The 15,131-nt window shown below is 42.2% G+C and overlaps 1 protein-coding gene across 2 annotated transcripts in view; it reads right to left on the bottom strand.

Moving 5' to 3' along the window:
- Positions 1–6,264: 6,264 nt before the first annotated feature.
- LOC115152130 (leucine-rich repeat-containing protein 4C) overlaps positions 6,265–15,131 on the bottom strand; it is a 189,225-nt gene continuing 180,358 nt past the window's right edge. For both annotated transcript variants that reach the window (XM_029696670.1, XM_029696669.1), the window contains exon 3: positions 6,265–9,489. In XM_029696670.1, coding sequence (XP_029552530.1) covers positions 7,496–9,433 — 1,938 coding nt within the window. In that variant the 5' untranslated portion in view covers positions 9,434–9,489 and the 3' untranslated portion in view covers positions 6,265–7,495. The remainder of the gene's footprint in view (positions 9,490–15,131) is intronic.

The following is a 15,131-nucleotide window of genomic DNA, read 5'->3' as shown; positions in this document are numbered from 1 at the left end:
AGTCAGGATCAAGGAAAAGATGAACGGAGCAAAGTACAGAAAGATCCTTGATGAAAACCTGCTCCAGAGTGCTCAGGACCACAGACTGAGGCAAAGGTTCACCTTCCAACAGGACAACGACCCTAAGCACACATCCAAGACAATGCAGGTGTGGCTTTGGGACAAGTCTATGAATGTCCTTGTTTAGCCCAGCCAGAGCCCGAACAGACCTGAAAATATCTGTACAGAGACGCTCCACATCCGACCTGACAGAGCTTGAGAGGAAAAGCACAGAAAATGGGAGAAACTCCCCAAATACAGGTGTACCAAGATTGTAGCGTCATTGCCAAGAAAACTCTGGGCTGTAATCGCTGCCAAAGGTGCTTCAACAAGTTCTAAGTAAAGGATCTGCATACTTATGTAAATGTGATATTTCAACAACAACAAAAATGTTTTAAACATTTTCAAATTTTAAAAAAAACTGTTTTTCTTTGTCATGGGGTATTGTGTGTAGATTGATGAGGGGAAAAAACTATGTAATCCATTTTAGAATAAGCTGTACCGTAACAAAATATGTAAAAGGTTAAGGGGTCTGAATACTTTCTGAATGCCCTGTAATTCCTTCTCAAATCTACTACGCTTTCTCCTCCACTCACCTTTTCCCTTCGCTTGTGGACTTCAGTGTGCAACACATCAACTGTCTGTGACCAGGCAAAAAAACATTCAGAGCCAAACCTTCATATCATGACCTCTATCCATTACACACAGCCTACATCGTTGTCACGTCATAGTCAACGTAGCTACTAGAACTAACACATTAGTAAACCCGCTCCAATCATGCAGTTCAGTGTACAGTCAGTAAGCAGTTTAGCAGTTACACCAGTGGGCCCCGGTGGCAATACATTAATTAAACCAACAGCTTACCTTGACTTGGAAGAGCTCCAGTGTTGTATAGCCATAGCCAACTAGCTAACATAGCATCCCTCTTTGTTTGAGCTGGGTGTTTGAGTAGGTGAAAGAAGCTAGCTGCATTCGATGCCTGCTAAGTTAGTGAAAGTGAACAAAAATATACTACAAAATGTAGCTCTCTCTCTGTCTTGCTTCTCCTTAATTTTGGAAGAAATGTATTTGTTCAGAACTGTTCAACTATTGTGTTTCTCTCTCTTTGAGTCAACTAATCACCAAGTGTTATGCATTGCAGTGCTAGCTAGCTGTAGCGTATGCTTTCAGTACTAGATTCATTCTCTGATCCTTTGAATGTGTGGACAACATGTCAGTTCATGTTGCAAGAGCTCTTAATATGGAGGAAGTCCTCCGGAAGTTGTCATAATTACTGTGTAAGTCTATGGAAGGAAGTGAGAACCATGAGCCTCCTACAGAGTGCTGTTGAGGCTACTGCAGACCTTCCTTGCAAAAGAATGTGATTTATTCAATTATTTGGAGACAAGTGAATATATTTAGTGTAGTTGTATGTAAAAATGATAACTTTTTATGTTTCAGTATTTTTTTTAATGAAATTCACTGAGGAGGATGGTCCTCTCCTTTTTCCTTTGAGGAGCCTCCACTGTAGTACACCCTGTTATTACAGAAACAATCACACACACAAAAATCCATCCAAGTTGCAGAACATTTTGAAATGCATTGACTTTCATTGCTAATGCTTCTTCTCCTCCCCCGAAGCATCTGAATCTCCAGTTATGTAACATGTGCTAACATTAGACTCGCCTAGATTATCTGGAATTACAATCAGATTTTGAAATTAATTTAATCCTAATCTCATAAACCTTGGTGTGAAAAAGTTAAGAGCAGTTGGAAATCCAGACCTTCTCTCCTCCCATGAGAGTAGTGTAAGGACATGTGCTCAGTAATTGCTGATGGTGTGGGGTTTTAGGGGGATGGTAACAAAGTTTTCACTATTATGGTTGCTAAATTAGAGTTAATTATTAAAGTAACACCACAAGCCTTTTATTTTGAGAGGCATCTTAGCACCTTGTATCCTTTTTACCTTGTTACATTTTCCTGTTCCTCAGCAGATTGTACAATGATTCAACCATCATCATTCACACTTTCCAGGTCTTTAAAATGACACTTAGCAAAGACAAAAGCTTGTGGTAATTTGATAATCATTCCCACTGTAGATCAACCATTTACAAGAACATTAGTCATTGTGGTAACCTGCTGACAATCTCCTTAATTATAGGCTGAGACTGATCCTATATGCAATGAATAGTAGAAGGAAAGGCAATTATCACTCTGTACTCATATGTCAGATTCAGTTCCTTATAGTGCAACATCAACGGATGACCTTCTTTGCACAGAAAACACTTCTGGGTGGTATGTGTTGTGTTTTGTCACTACTATGGAAAAAAAACATAAAAAACAACAGTACTACTATCGAGAAAAATAACTAATGTTAAAAAACAAAAATACTAGCATTGAAAAAAACGATGGAAAAAAAGGTAAATAAGAACCAGACCATACAAAAAAGAACAATAGTTTATTTGTAACTTATTTTTGTGTATGAACTACAAACTCCTGGTTTATAATCGATCTTCATATATTTTTTAAGGTCATGAAAGTATGCTAACATGAAAATCAATGTCTTATTATTTTACAGCATGTTTCTATTTTTCACTTTAATAAACAGGTTGTTGGCACATGTAAAATTAAAATTTAAAACGTTTTTATTTTTATTTTAAATTTAAAAAATGTGTTTTTATAGAAATCTACCACTAGAACAGTATTCCCTCTCAGAGAAAATAATGTGGAACTAAAAGCATCTTGTCCCTCCTACCCAACCAAAACATTGATATACAATACATAAAGAATGAGATAGATTTACTAAATTGCAATAAATGCACCATAAAAGTCTCCAAATGATTTACCAACCAAAGGAAAGAGAAGGGATGATGGACAAACTCTCTTACTTAAAAATTTGAGATCCAGATCCCAACATGATCACCCCAAACACATAATCAATGACTCACGCAACAGAGATGGTTTACGTCTGTGCTAAACTCCATGTAAACATCTTTAGTTATTGTATTGGCAGGGATGCCACAATGATGAACATGTTTGTTTCATGTTGACTAAAACTGTGTTGAAGAAGCTCATGTAAAATGGAGTTACCTGAATTATAATTAGGTCATTACGTGCCACATGACATTAAATTAAGTTATTCATTCATCTTTGAGGATTTAGTCTTTCTATCCAAGTGTACAGTAGAAGTGACTTGTAAAACTGATTGCAGCATTTGTCTATTCTCCGATTCTGCATCCTTTACTGTCTGGGTTTAAGTGGAAAGTAACACGGGTGACGCTACATATCATTCTAATCTGTGACAACCTCCATACCCTGCTGTTTAATACTAAACACTGGTCAAGTGCAAGGGGATGAAATGCTACTACATTACTGTAAGCATATTGCTTCACAGTTGAGGTGCATTTCAATTAACATTATCCACGGATAACCATTTCCAATTGACTCTGAATAATGTTAAAGCATCTAGCTAGCCAATGGGAGCTCTGTTAGCGCATGCCTTTCTGCTTAAGGTCATGGTTTCCATGGTGACTGAATCAGCCCACTCCTGTATTTGACATCATATCATTAATAGTGCTTCCTCTGTGTACCCTCATTCTTCTGGAGAATTTCAAATAGAACACAATCATTTATTTCTCAGAAACAAAATGGACCCGAAAAGGAAAAAGGACTGTTGCATAACCTTTCTTAGATGTTTGACATTATGGAGGGAGTGGAGACCAAAAAGAAAAGCAGGGGGGTGCTAAGCTGACAAATGGAATTGTTTTAAAATGGTCATACTATGGAGAATTTAGCTATTTGATTTAGAATTTTAGGACCACTTTAGGTAGCAAAAAAATATATAAAAAAACGATTTGATAAAACATTGATTGATTTGGGCCTTTACCACTAAAGCCTATAGAAACGCATTGAATAACACATTCGTAAATGGCAAAAAGGACAGTCAAAAAATAAATCATAAGAAACAAGGTTTTTAAGTGTATGTCCTAAATGTAGTCGAGAATTTTTTTAAACTCAGGAAATATATGTACTGTATATATATATATTTTTTTACACATATTGATCCCCTATTTTTGGGTAGGCATAAAACTACCTTAATACTTCCATTCGCTTTCTAAACCGGTTACCTTCAGATGAGTCCCGTGACATTTGTTGGGGTATCCACTTTCTCACAAAAAACTGATATCTCTAGCTTAAACTGATGGATTTTGATGGGGATTTTTTTGTTTAGTAACTTCGATTGATGCACAATCTATAAAAATACTCCTGGGGTATGTGGCTAAGCCTTGGATGTGAAGGGTATTTGCTTGGCCTCTTTATTTATGTAACCATTTTTTACTGTGGGGCATTTTGAACGTTTTCCAGGGAGCGGGTGCCTGTGAAGCACTGTCCACCCAAAGCCCTGAGGGTATGTCGATTAAAATAGAAATGGTGCCATGGTCGAGGCAGAAGGATGCAGGTGTGACCTGAACATCTGCTCGGAGCCACACACCTCATCCCTAAACCCTCTCTCTCTCTCCTCTCTCTGCATAAACCCTGGCACTCTGTCCTCTAGGCCTCATCCTGCGCATGGCAGGGGCATAGTGTGAATCTGGGCCTGTCGTGCCTATGTGCTCAATGTTTGAACAGACAATAGACGATAGGCAATGTGCTAGAACTGTGTTCGGTGTCCTTAGCCACCGTTCCCACTCACCAGTCTGCTCCTTGCTGCCCTGGTTGAAGTCACAGGTCATAGAAAGTTACAGTGAGGGAAAAAAGTATTTGATCCCCTGCTGATTTTGTACGTTTGCCCACTGACAAAGAAATGATCAGTCTATCATTTTAATGGTAGGTTTATTTGAACAGTGAGAGACAGAAAAACAACAAAAAAATCCAGAAAAAAAAAAATATATATATTTTTTATTATCTGCATTTAAATGAGGGAAATAAGTATTTGACCCCTCTGCAAAACATGACTTAGCACTTGGTAGCAAAACCCTTGTTGGCAATCACATAGGTCAGACGTTTCTTGTAGTTGGCCACCAGGTTTGCACACATCTCAGGAGGGATTTTGTCCCACTCCTCTTTGCAGATCTTCTCCAAGTCATTAAAGTTTCGAGGCTGACGTTTGGCAACTCGAACCTTCAGCTCCTTCCACAGATTTTCTATGGGATTAAGGTCTGGAGACTGGCTAGGCCACGCCAGGACCTTAATGTGCTTCTTTTTGAGCCACTCCTTTGTTGCCTTGGCCGTGTGTTTTGGGTCATTGTCATGCTGGAATACCCATCCACGAGCCCTTTTCAATGCCCTGGCTGAGGGAAGGAGGTTCTCACCCAAGATTTGAATGTACATGGCCCCGTCCATCGTCCCTTTGATGCGGTGAAGTTGTCCTGTCCCCTTAGCAGAAAACACCCCGAAAGCATAATGTTTCCACCTCCATGTTTGACGGTGGGGATGGTGTTCTTGGGGTCATAGGCATCATTCCTCCTCCTCCAAACACGGCGAGTTGAGTTGATGCCAAAGAGCTCCATTTTGGTTTCATCTGACCACAACACTTTCACCCAGTTGTCCTCTGAATCATTCAGATGTTCATTGGCAAACTTCAGACGGGCATGTATATGTGCTTTCTTGAGCAGGGGGACCTTGAGGGCGCTGCAGGATTTCAGTCCTTCACGCCGTAGTGTGTTACCAATTGTTTTCTTGGGGACTATTGTCCCAGCTGCCTTGAGATCATTGACAAGATCCTCCCATGTAATTCTGGGCTGATTCCTCACCGTTCTCATGATCATTGCAACTCCACGACGTGAGATCTTGCATGGAGCCCCAGGCCGAGGGAGATTGACAGTTCTTTTGTGTTTCTTCCATTTGCGAATAATCACACCAACTGTTATCACCTTCTCACCAAGCTGCTTGGCGATGGTCTTGTAGCCCATTCCAGCCTTGTGTAGGTCTACAATCTTGTCCCTGACATTCTTGGAGAGCTCTTTGGTCTTGGCCATGGTGGAGATTATGGAATCTGATTGATTGATTGCTTCTGTGGACAGGTGTCTCCCTTTAAGAGTGTGCTCCTAATCTCAGCTCATTACCTGTATAAAAGACACCTGGGAGCCAGAAATCTTTCTGTTTGAGAGGGGGTCAAATACTTATTTCCCTCATTAAAATGCATATCAATTTATAACATTTTGACATGTGTTTTTCAGGTTTTTTTGTTGTTATTCTGTCTCTCACTGATCAAATAAACCTACCATTAAAATTATAGACCGATCATGTCTTTGTCAGTGGGCAAACGTACAAAATCAGCAGGGGATCAAATTCCCTCACTGTAATACAGGACAGTCATCAGTATCCTTGGTGGTGTTCCAGGGCTCTTTTTTAAAAATCAAGTCACACAAATCAGTATATCTCTTAACACCTGGAAAAGTTTTTGTGTCAGGAACCACATTAATATCATACAGCAATTTTCAGAGATTTGCAATGAGACTGCAGATAAGATGATCTGGAACAGCATCCATATCTGTGACGATATGGTAAACCAACATAACAGCTGGTGTGGGATGGGAAAAGGCAGTATGACATTCAGGGAGCTCTCATATGCCTGACTATTTGCCAATGCGATCTCCTTGACTCACAAAGTTATGATGGATCAGAGCAAGTGGAATAGAGAAGGAATCACAAACAGTATGAATACACAACGTGTAAATGAGACAAACACTGTGTGAAACGTGATTTTCTGGCATAATAAACACAGTGAGACAACTATGAATCACTTGTTGCTTACAGTTTGCCATGGTATAGTTTGGAACACACTTCCCTCGTTTAACGTCCCTAATCTATTGATGGCAGAGCCAAGGGTACACCTGTATCTAATACGTTTGAGTGGCAGATTTAATGAAATATTGTGTTATCAGATTTCATCCCTGACAGTCCCAGCATTCACCCTCAGATATCGACCAAGCTTTTAATCCATCTAAATTAACAGATTGTCCCAAAATATTTAATCAATTAATTTGTGGCAGGAGGAAATCTCTGATGTGATCTAGAAATGATCTAAGTATGTGGGGTAAAATTAGGTTGCCAACTTGCCATCACTTACAGATTGGGGGAAACCAGAACATGAGCTATCTTGTCTAGAGGATCGATGGTTAGCTTGAGATTCACATAGAGTTTGCAAGCATATTAGTAAACCATCCTCCCTCAAATGAAGAATACTAAACATCTGATGAAATAAGTTCTGAAAAATAATTGCAGAATACAGTTTTTTCTTGATTTAGCCACAATAGATTTTTTCTTAAATAAATAACTTCTTTTTTGTAAAGACATTTTTTGAAACATTAGACATACCCTAGTTTCCAATGTCATTGAATAAACATCATCAACCACCGATTCGCTGGACACACAGTCAGTCAAGTCCTCCACTTCACATCCATAGTCCTCATAACTAATATCCAATAATGTCCCTTTTGTAATTTCATCAGTTCGTCTCATTACGAAAAATATGTTAGATCTGGGTCTCTTGTACATTGTCTTTCGAACTGGCCCGGATTAACAAAGGTTCGTGCGCCGAGCTGTGTATGGAGTTGATAGTGGAGACGTGGTTGTACGCAGACTTATAGGTGTTGTAGTGGTTCAGGTGCTCATGCTCCAGCGGGGGCAGAGTCAGGTGGCCCTCCATGGCCGGCCCGCCTGTCACACAGTCCTCGTCTACGTTGATGATCTCGATGGTGCGCTGTGGCGCATGGTGGTTCTGCTGGTGGTGCTGCTTCCTCATCTTGTAGAAGATGATTAGCATAACGGCGGCCATGAGGGTGATGGCCACGAAGCAGCCGATGATGATCTTGGTGGTCTTCATCACCTCATCCAGGCCGGTCATGGAGCTGTCGTTCAGGTCCGTGACAGGGATAGTAAAGGTCTTCTCTGTGGCCTGGGTGGAGAGGGGCGTCCGGGCCATTGTGGTGGTGGTGGAGGTGGACGACACAGTCTCCCAGGATCCGGCGGAGGGGGTGGGGCCCACCTTCTGCCACACGGTGGAGCGCCCCTCGTCGTGCACTGGCTCGATGGTCTCCACTGTCACTGTGGTAAAGTAGCTGAGGACGTTCTCTGTGGAAGACACGTTGAGAGTGGCAGATGCTGTGGTATTGCCTGCTGAGTTGCTTACCATGCAGGTGTAGGTTCCCGTGTCCTGCATGGTGACATTGGTGAAGTTCAGCGTGCCGTCGTTGAGCACAGAAATGCGGATCTTGTACGCACCGTGGGTCATGATGGAGCCATTGGGCGTAATCCAACTGACTGAGGTCAGAGAGCTGGCCCTGCACTTCAGCTCTGCAGCCATACCCTCTGTCACGTTCAGGTCCGCTGGTGGCTCCACAATAACAGGTGCATAACAGTGGAAATAGTTCTGGTCCAGCTCACCTATGTAGCGTCCCTTGTGGCTGGCTGGGGAACTGCAGCGAGCGCAGCAGCTGGTGTTGGCTGGAACCATCTCTTTGAGCCACCAGCTGAGCCACAGGATGTCACAGTTGCAGTTCCAGGGGTTGTGATGGAGGTGGACTCTCTCCAGGTGGTGCAGGGGGGTGAAGAGATCATGGGGCAGCAGGGTGAGGTTGTTGTGGGCCAGGTTGAGCTCCACCAGCGACTGCAGGTCGTCAAAGGAGTTCCTTTCAATGGTTTTGATCTGGGCATGCATCATCCACAGCTTCTGCAGGTGGATCAACCCTTTGAAGGAGCCAGGTCTGATGACCGTCAGCTGGTTCCCTGACATCTCTAGCTCATCCAGCTTGACGAGTGGGATGAGGTTGGGGATCTCCTTCAGATTGCACATGCCCAGGTTCAGGTAGCGCAGGTTGCCGAGGCCCTCGAAAGCCCCCTCTGAGATATACGAGAGGCGTTTGAGTTCCCCTAAATCCAGCCTCCGTAGCGAGGGTACCCTGTTGAACGCATACGAGGGAATGCTCTCGATGGGGTTGTTCCTTAGCCACAGCTCCTTGAGCTTGGAGAGGTACTCAAAGGCCCCATTGGGGATTGTGGTGAGGCGGTTGTCAAACAGCTCCAGGGTGTTGAGACTGGCCAGGCCGTTGAAGGCCCCAATCTCAATGTTTCGGATGTGGTTCTTGCTCAGCTGCAGGATCTCCAGGTGCCGCAGGTGCTTGAAGCTGTCCACCTTGATCACCTGGATGAGGTTCTCCTGCAGGTTCAGGTAGCGTGTGTTGGTGGAGATGCCGTCGGGGACCTCACGGAGCCCCCGCCGCGTGCAGATCACCTTGCTGAACTGGTTGCTGCAGGAGCAGACAGAGGGGCAGGTCTGAGCGCGCACCAGGCCCGCCACCGCCAGGAGCTGGAGGGCTAGGAGCAGCACAAACAAAGGGTCGGACAGGGCCCGGTTCCACCTAGGACCTCTCATCGTCTGCTGCTGCCGAGAAGAGGTCATCTTGTTCAACATTCATAATTCATTGGCTGGGTCGTCCACTTTTTGGGAAGAGGCGGTGTTGGAGCTGGCTGAAACGAGAAAAGAACAGAGAGAGGAAGGATGGGTTAGAAGGGAGGAATGTAAATGCAAGCCCATCATGTATTATAATTTGTTTACAAGATATAAATATCACGTGTACATTGGTTTTTAAGTGATGACATATTCACTGTAGCCTGTTAATGTGTTTCTTGTGCAAGGAGACATTACAAGGATAAAACGTACATAATCTGTCTGAAAAAGAGGCTTCAGAAATCAATAGATACACACACAAACACACAGACCCCTCCAACACACTCACTTATTAACACCCACTGTGTGCCAAAATATGAATAAGTGATGACCTTGGCAGTGTGTTTTATATCTGTTTCTGTTTCTGAGCGTGTCGCCCCCTGCACTCTCAATCTTAGTCACATAAAACAAAATCACAATATTGCCTCCAACTTCTGTGCTGTATCTCTCCAGTGGTGGGGAGGAGTGGGGGCAGGCATAGTCATGTCTGAGGCTGTGGTGTGAATTATATTTCAGACTGGGGGGGACATAAATAACAGGAAGCTTGCCACCCACCAGTCCTTCAATCAAGCCGCCATATCAGGAAATTTCTGATTACATCTTGTAGTGATGCTCAGATGTATGTGGGGCACAAAGATAACAGGGAATGATGATCTGTCTGTATCATATGTCATGCTGTTAGGGGATGTGTGTGCTGTACTATGCTGTAGAACCCTTTGAAGAACCATTTTTGGAATCCAGGTAGAACCTATTTGGTTCCAGGTATGATCCTTTTTGGTTCCATGTAGAACCTTTTCAACAGAGGGTAGTAGATGGAACCCAAAAGGGTTCGACCTGGAACCCAAAAGGGTTCGACCTGGAACCAAAAAGAGTTCTCATATGGGGACAGCCAAAGAACCATCCTGGAACCCTTGACTTCAGTGGTGCAGCCTACAGCATTTATGAGGGAGCCACACTAGTGCACTGGAAGAATCAAATCAAATCAAATTGTATTTGTCACAGGTGTAGACGTTACCATGAAATTCTAACTTACAAGCCCTTAACCAACAATGCAGTTCAATAAATAGAGTTAAGAATATATTAACTCAATAAACTACTGTAAAAAATAAGTAACACAAAAAAGTAACACAATAAAATAACAATAACGGGGCTATATACAGTCTATAAATTAACAATAACGAGGCTATATACAGTCTATGACTTGGGTGACTGGAGTCTTTGACAATTCCTTGGGCCTTCCTCTGACACGCCTAGTATATAGGTCCTGGATGGCAGGAAGCTTGGCCCCAGTGATGTACTGGGCCGTACGCACTACCCTCTGTAGCTCCTTACGGTTGTATGCCGAGCAGTTGCCATGCCAGGCGGTGATGCACCCGGTCAGGATGCTCTCAATGGTGGAGCTGTAGAACTTTTGAGGATCTGGGGACCCATGCCAAATCTTTTCAGTCTCCTGAGGGAGAACCATGATAGTTTGAACCATGATAGTTTGCGACGACTAAGCACGCGCCCCTGCGGGGCAACAATACTGAGGATCAGCGTGGCAGATGTGTTGCTGACTACCCTTACCACCTTGGGTTGGCCCATCAGGAAGTTCAGGATCCAGTTGCAGAGGGAGGTGTTTAGTCCCAGAGTTCTTAGTTTAGTGATGAGCTTTGTGGGCACAATGGTGTGGAACGCTGAGCTGAAGTCAATAAACAGCATTCTCACATACAGTTGAAGTTGGAACTTTAAATGTATTTGGAAAAGGTGTATGTAAACTCAGTTTTCACAATTCCTGACATTTAATCCTAGTAAAAATTCCCTGTCTTAGGTCAGTTAGGATCACCACTTTATTTTAAAAATGTGAAATGTCAGAATAATAGTAGCAATAATGATTTATTTCAGCTTTTATTTCTTTCATCACATTCCCAGTGGGTCAGAAGTTTACATACACTCAATTAGTATTTGGTAGCATTGCCTTTAAATTGTTTAACTTGGGTCAAACGTTTCGTGTATCCTTCCACAAGCCTCCCACAATTGTCCCATTCCTCCTGACAGAGCTGGTGTAACAGTGTCAGGTTTGTAGGCCTCCTTGCTCGCACATGCTTTTTCAGTTCTGCCCACAACTTTTCTATAGGATTGATTTTGGGGCTTTGTGATGGCCACTCCAATAGCTCGATTTTCTTGTCCTTAAGCCATTTTGCCACAACTTTGGAAGTATGCGTGGGGTCAATATCCATTTGGAAGACCCATTTGCGACCAAGCTTTAACTTCCTGCCTGATGTCTTGAAATGTTGCTTCAATATATCCACATAATTTTCCTTTCCTCATGATTCCATCTATTTTGTAAAGTGCACCAGTTCCTCCTGCAGCAAAGCACCCCCACAACACGATGCAAACCGTAGTCTTGCTTTTTTTTATGGCGGTTTTGGAGCAGTGGCTTTTTCCTTGCTGAGCAGCCTTTCAGGTAATGTCGATATAGGACTCATTTTACTGTGGATATACATTTTTTTTTATACCCGTTTCCTCCAGCATCTTCACAAGGTCCTTTGCTGTTGTTCTGGGATTGATTTGCACTTTTCGCAACAAAGTACATTCATTTCTAGGAGACAGAACGCGTCTCCTTCCTGAGCGGTATGACGGCTGCATGGTCCCATGGTGTTTATACTTGCATATTATTGTTTGTACAGATTAATGTGTTACCTTCAGGCATTTGGAAATTGCTCCCAAGGATGAACCAAACTTGTAGAGGTCTACAATTGTTTCTCTGCGGTCTTGGCTCATTTCTTTGTATTTTCCCATGATCTCAAGCAAAGATGCAGTGAGGTTGAAGGTAGGCCTTGAAATACATCCACAGGTACACCTCCAATTGACTCAAATGATGTAATTTAGCCTATCAGAATCTTCTAAAGCCACAACATAATTTTCTGGAATTTTCCAAGCTGTTTAAAGGCACAGTCAACTTAGTGTATGTCAACTTCTGACCCACTGGAATTGTGAAACAATGAATTTTAAGTGAAATAATCTGTCTGTAAACAATTGTTGGAAAAATGACTTGTGTCATGCACAAAGTAGATGTCCTAACCGACTTGCCAAAACTATAGTTTTTTAACAAGAAATGTGTGGAGTGGTTGAAAAACGAGTTTTAATGACTAACCTAAGTGTATGTAAACTTTCGAATTCAACTGTAAATATGTTCAATAACCTTCAGCAAGTGAATGTGTATTTACACATTCCTGGTTCCAATTGCGTAATAACTGATTTCACAACAACCCTATTACCATGTAATTAGCGTACAACCTTTGTAACGACTATGTTGTTGTAACATAGTAATAGTGGCAACTTAATATAAAGTGTTACCAAATCAAATGATTCATAAATAATAATCTGTTATATTAGCAATATTATATAATCTCCAGGTTCATCTGCTGCAAATAGTTGGTGTCTAGTAAAGTATTGTCCAATGAAGACAGCAAACATTCCCATAAACCTGTTTGGGAAAGTAATCCCTCTTTCAGACATACAGAATTATAGTAACATAAAACAATATTTACAACAGAACACAATATTGTTATTTCAGGGAATAACATGACTCGATCCAGTGCAGCATAAGCATTCCATATTGTGAACTAGATTTGAGGATATAAATCAGATGGATTGTTGCCCCAATGGTAGTAGGGGGTGTGAGTAAATTACATTTCCTATTGAGTCACTGGACAGTGAGTCACTTCGTTATTTTAATTCAGAATCAGGGGAGAAATAAGGAGAGGAGGAGAGGAAAGAAACCACTAAAAAGATTGATGTCTGACACGTATTTTCTCTCCTCTCTGACTTTGAGGAGGCGGTAAGTTATATAACCATAGTCTCTACTGGTGAATAAAATAAAATACAAGTATAATTTGTACACTGGTTTGCGAAAGTATTCACCACCCTTGGCATTTTTCATATTTTGTTGCCTTTCAAATTGTAATTAAAATAGATTTTTGGGAGGTTTGCATGTATCATTTGATTTACACAACATGCCTAGCACTTTGAAGATGCAAACTATTTTCTATTGTGAAACAAACAAGAAATAAGACAGAAAAACAGAAAACTTGAGCGTGCATAACTATTCACCCCCCCCCCCCCCCCAAGTCAATACTTTGTTAAGCCAAGTTTTGCAGCAATTACAGCTGCAAGTCTCTTGGGATATGTCTCTATAAGCTTGGCACATCTCGCCACTGGGATTTTTACCTATTCTTCAAGGCAAAACTGCTCCAGCTCCTTCAAGTTTGATGGGTTCTGCTGGTGTACAGCAATCTTAAAGTCATTCCACAGATTGTCAATTGGATTGAGGACTGTTTCCTCTAGAATCTTCACAAGGTCCTTTGCTGAACGTGTCTCCTTCCTGAGAGGTATGACGGCTGCGTGGTCCCATGGTGTTTATACTTGCGTACTATTGTTTGTAAAGATGAACGTGGTACCTTCAGGCATTTGGAAATTGCTCCCAAGGTTGAACCAGACTTGTGGAGGTCTACAATTGTTTTCTGCGGTCTTGGCTAATTTCTTTTGATTTTCCCATGATGTCAAACAAAGAGGCACTGACTTTGAAGGTAGGCCTTGAAATACATCCACAGGTACACCTCCAATTGACTCAAATTATGTCAATAGCCGATCAGAAGCTTCTAAAGCCACGACATAATTTTCTGGATTTTTCCAAGCTGTTTAAAGGCAGTCAACTTAGTGTATGTAAACTTCTGACACAGTGGAATTGTGATACAGTGAATTATAAGTGAAATAATCTGTAAACAATTGTTGGAAAAATTACTTGTGTCATGCACAAAGTAGATGTCCTAACCGACTTGCCAAAAATATAGTTTGTTAACAAGAAAACTGTAGGTGTTCCTTTTGTCCAAATCAATTGAAGCAAAGTTTATTTGTCACGTGCCGAATACAAAAGGTGTAGACCTTACAGTGAAATGCTTACTTACAGGCTGTAACCAATAGTGCAAAAAAGGTATTAGGTGAACAAGAGGCAGGTAAAGAAATAAAACAACAGTAAAAAGACAGGCTATATACAGTAGAGAGGCTATAAAAGTAGCGAAGCTACATACAGACACCGGTTAGTCAGGCTGATTGAGGTCGTAAGTACAGTACATGTAGATAGGGTTAAAGTGACTATGCATATATGATGAGCAGAGAGTAGCATTAGCGTAAAAGAGGGGGTTGGCGGGTGGTGGGTGAGACACAATGCAGATAGCCCGGTTAGCCAATGTGCGGGAGCACTGGTTGGTCGGCCAAAATGAGGTAGTATGTACATGAATGTATAGTTAAAGTGGCTCTGCATATATGATAAACAGAGAGTAGCAGCAGCGTAAAAAGAGGGGTTGGGGGGCACACAATGCAATTAGTCCGGGTAGCCATTTGATTACCTGTTCAGGAGTCTTATGGCTTGGGGGTAAAAACTGTTGAGAAGCCTTTTTGTCCTAGACTTGTCACTCCGGTACCGCTTGCCATGCGGTAGTAGAGAGAACAGTCTATGACGGGTGGCTGGGGTCTCTGACAATTTTTGGGGCCTTCCTCTGACAACACCTGGTGTAGAGCTCCTGGATGGCAGGCAGCTTAGCCCCAGTGATGTACTGGGCCGTACGCACTACCCTCTGTAGTGCCTTGCAGTCAGAGGCCGAACAATTGCCATACCAGG

The sequence above is a fragment of the Salmo trutta genome, chromosome 17 (assembly GCF_901001165.1).
Source record: "Salmo trutta chromosome 17, fSalTru1.1, whole genome shotgun sequence".
In the NCBI taxonomy this organism is placed as follows: Eukaryota; Metazoa; Chordata; class Actinopteri; order Salmoniformes; family Salmonidae; genus Salmo; species Salmo trutta.
This window is presented reverse-complemented; position numbering and strand designations above follow the sequence as displayed.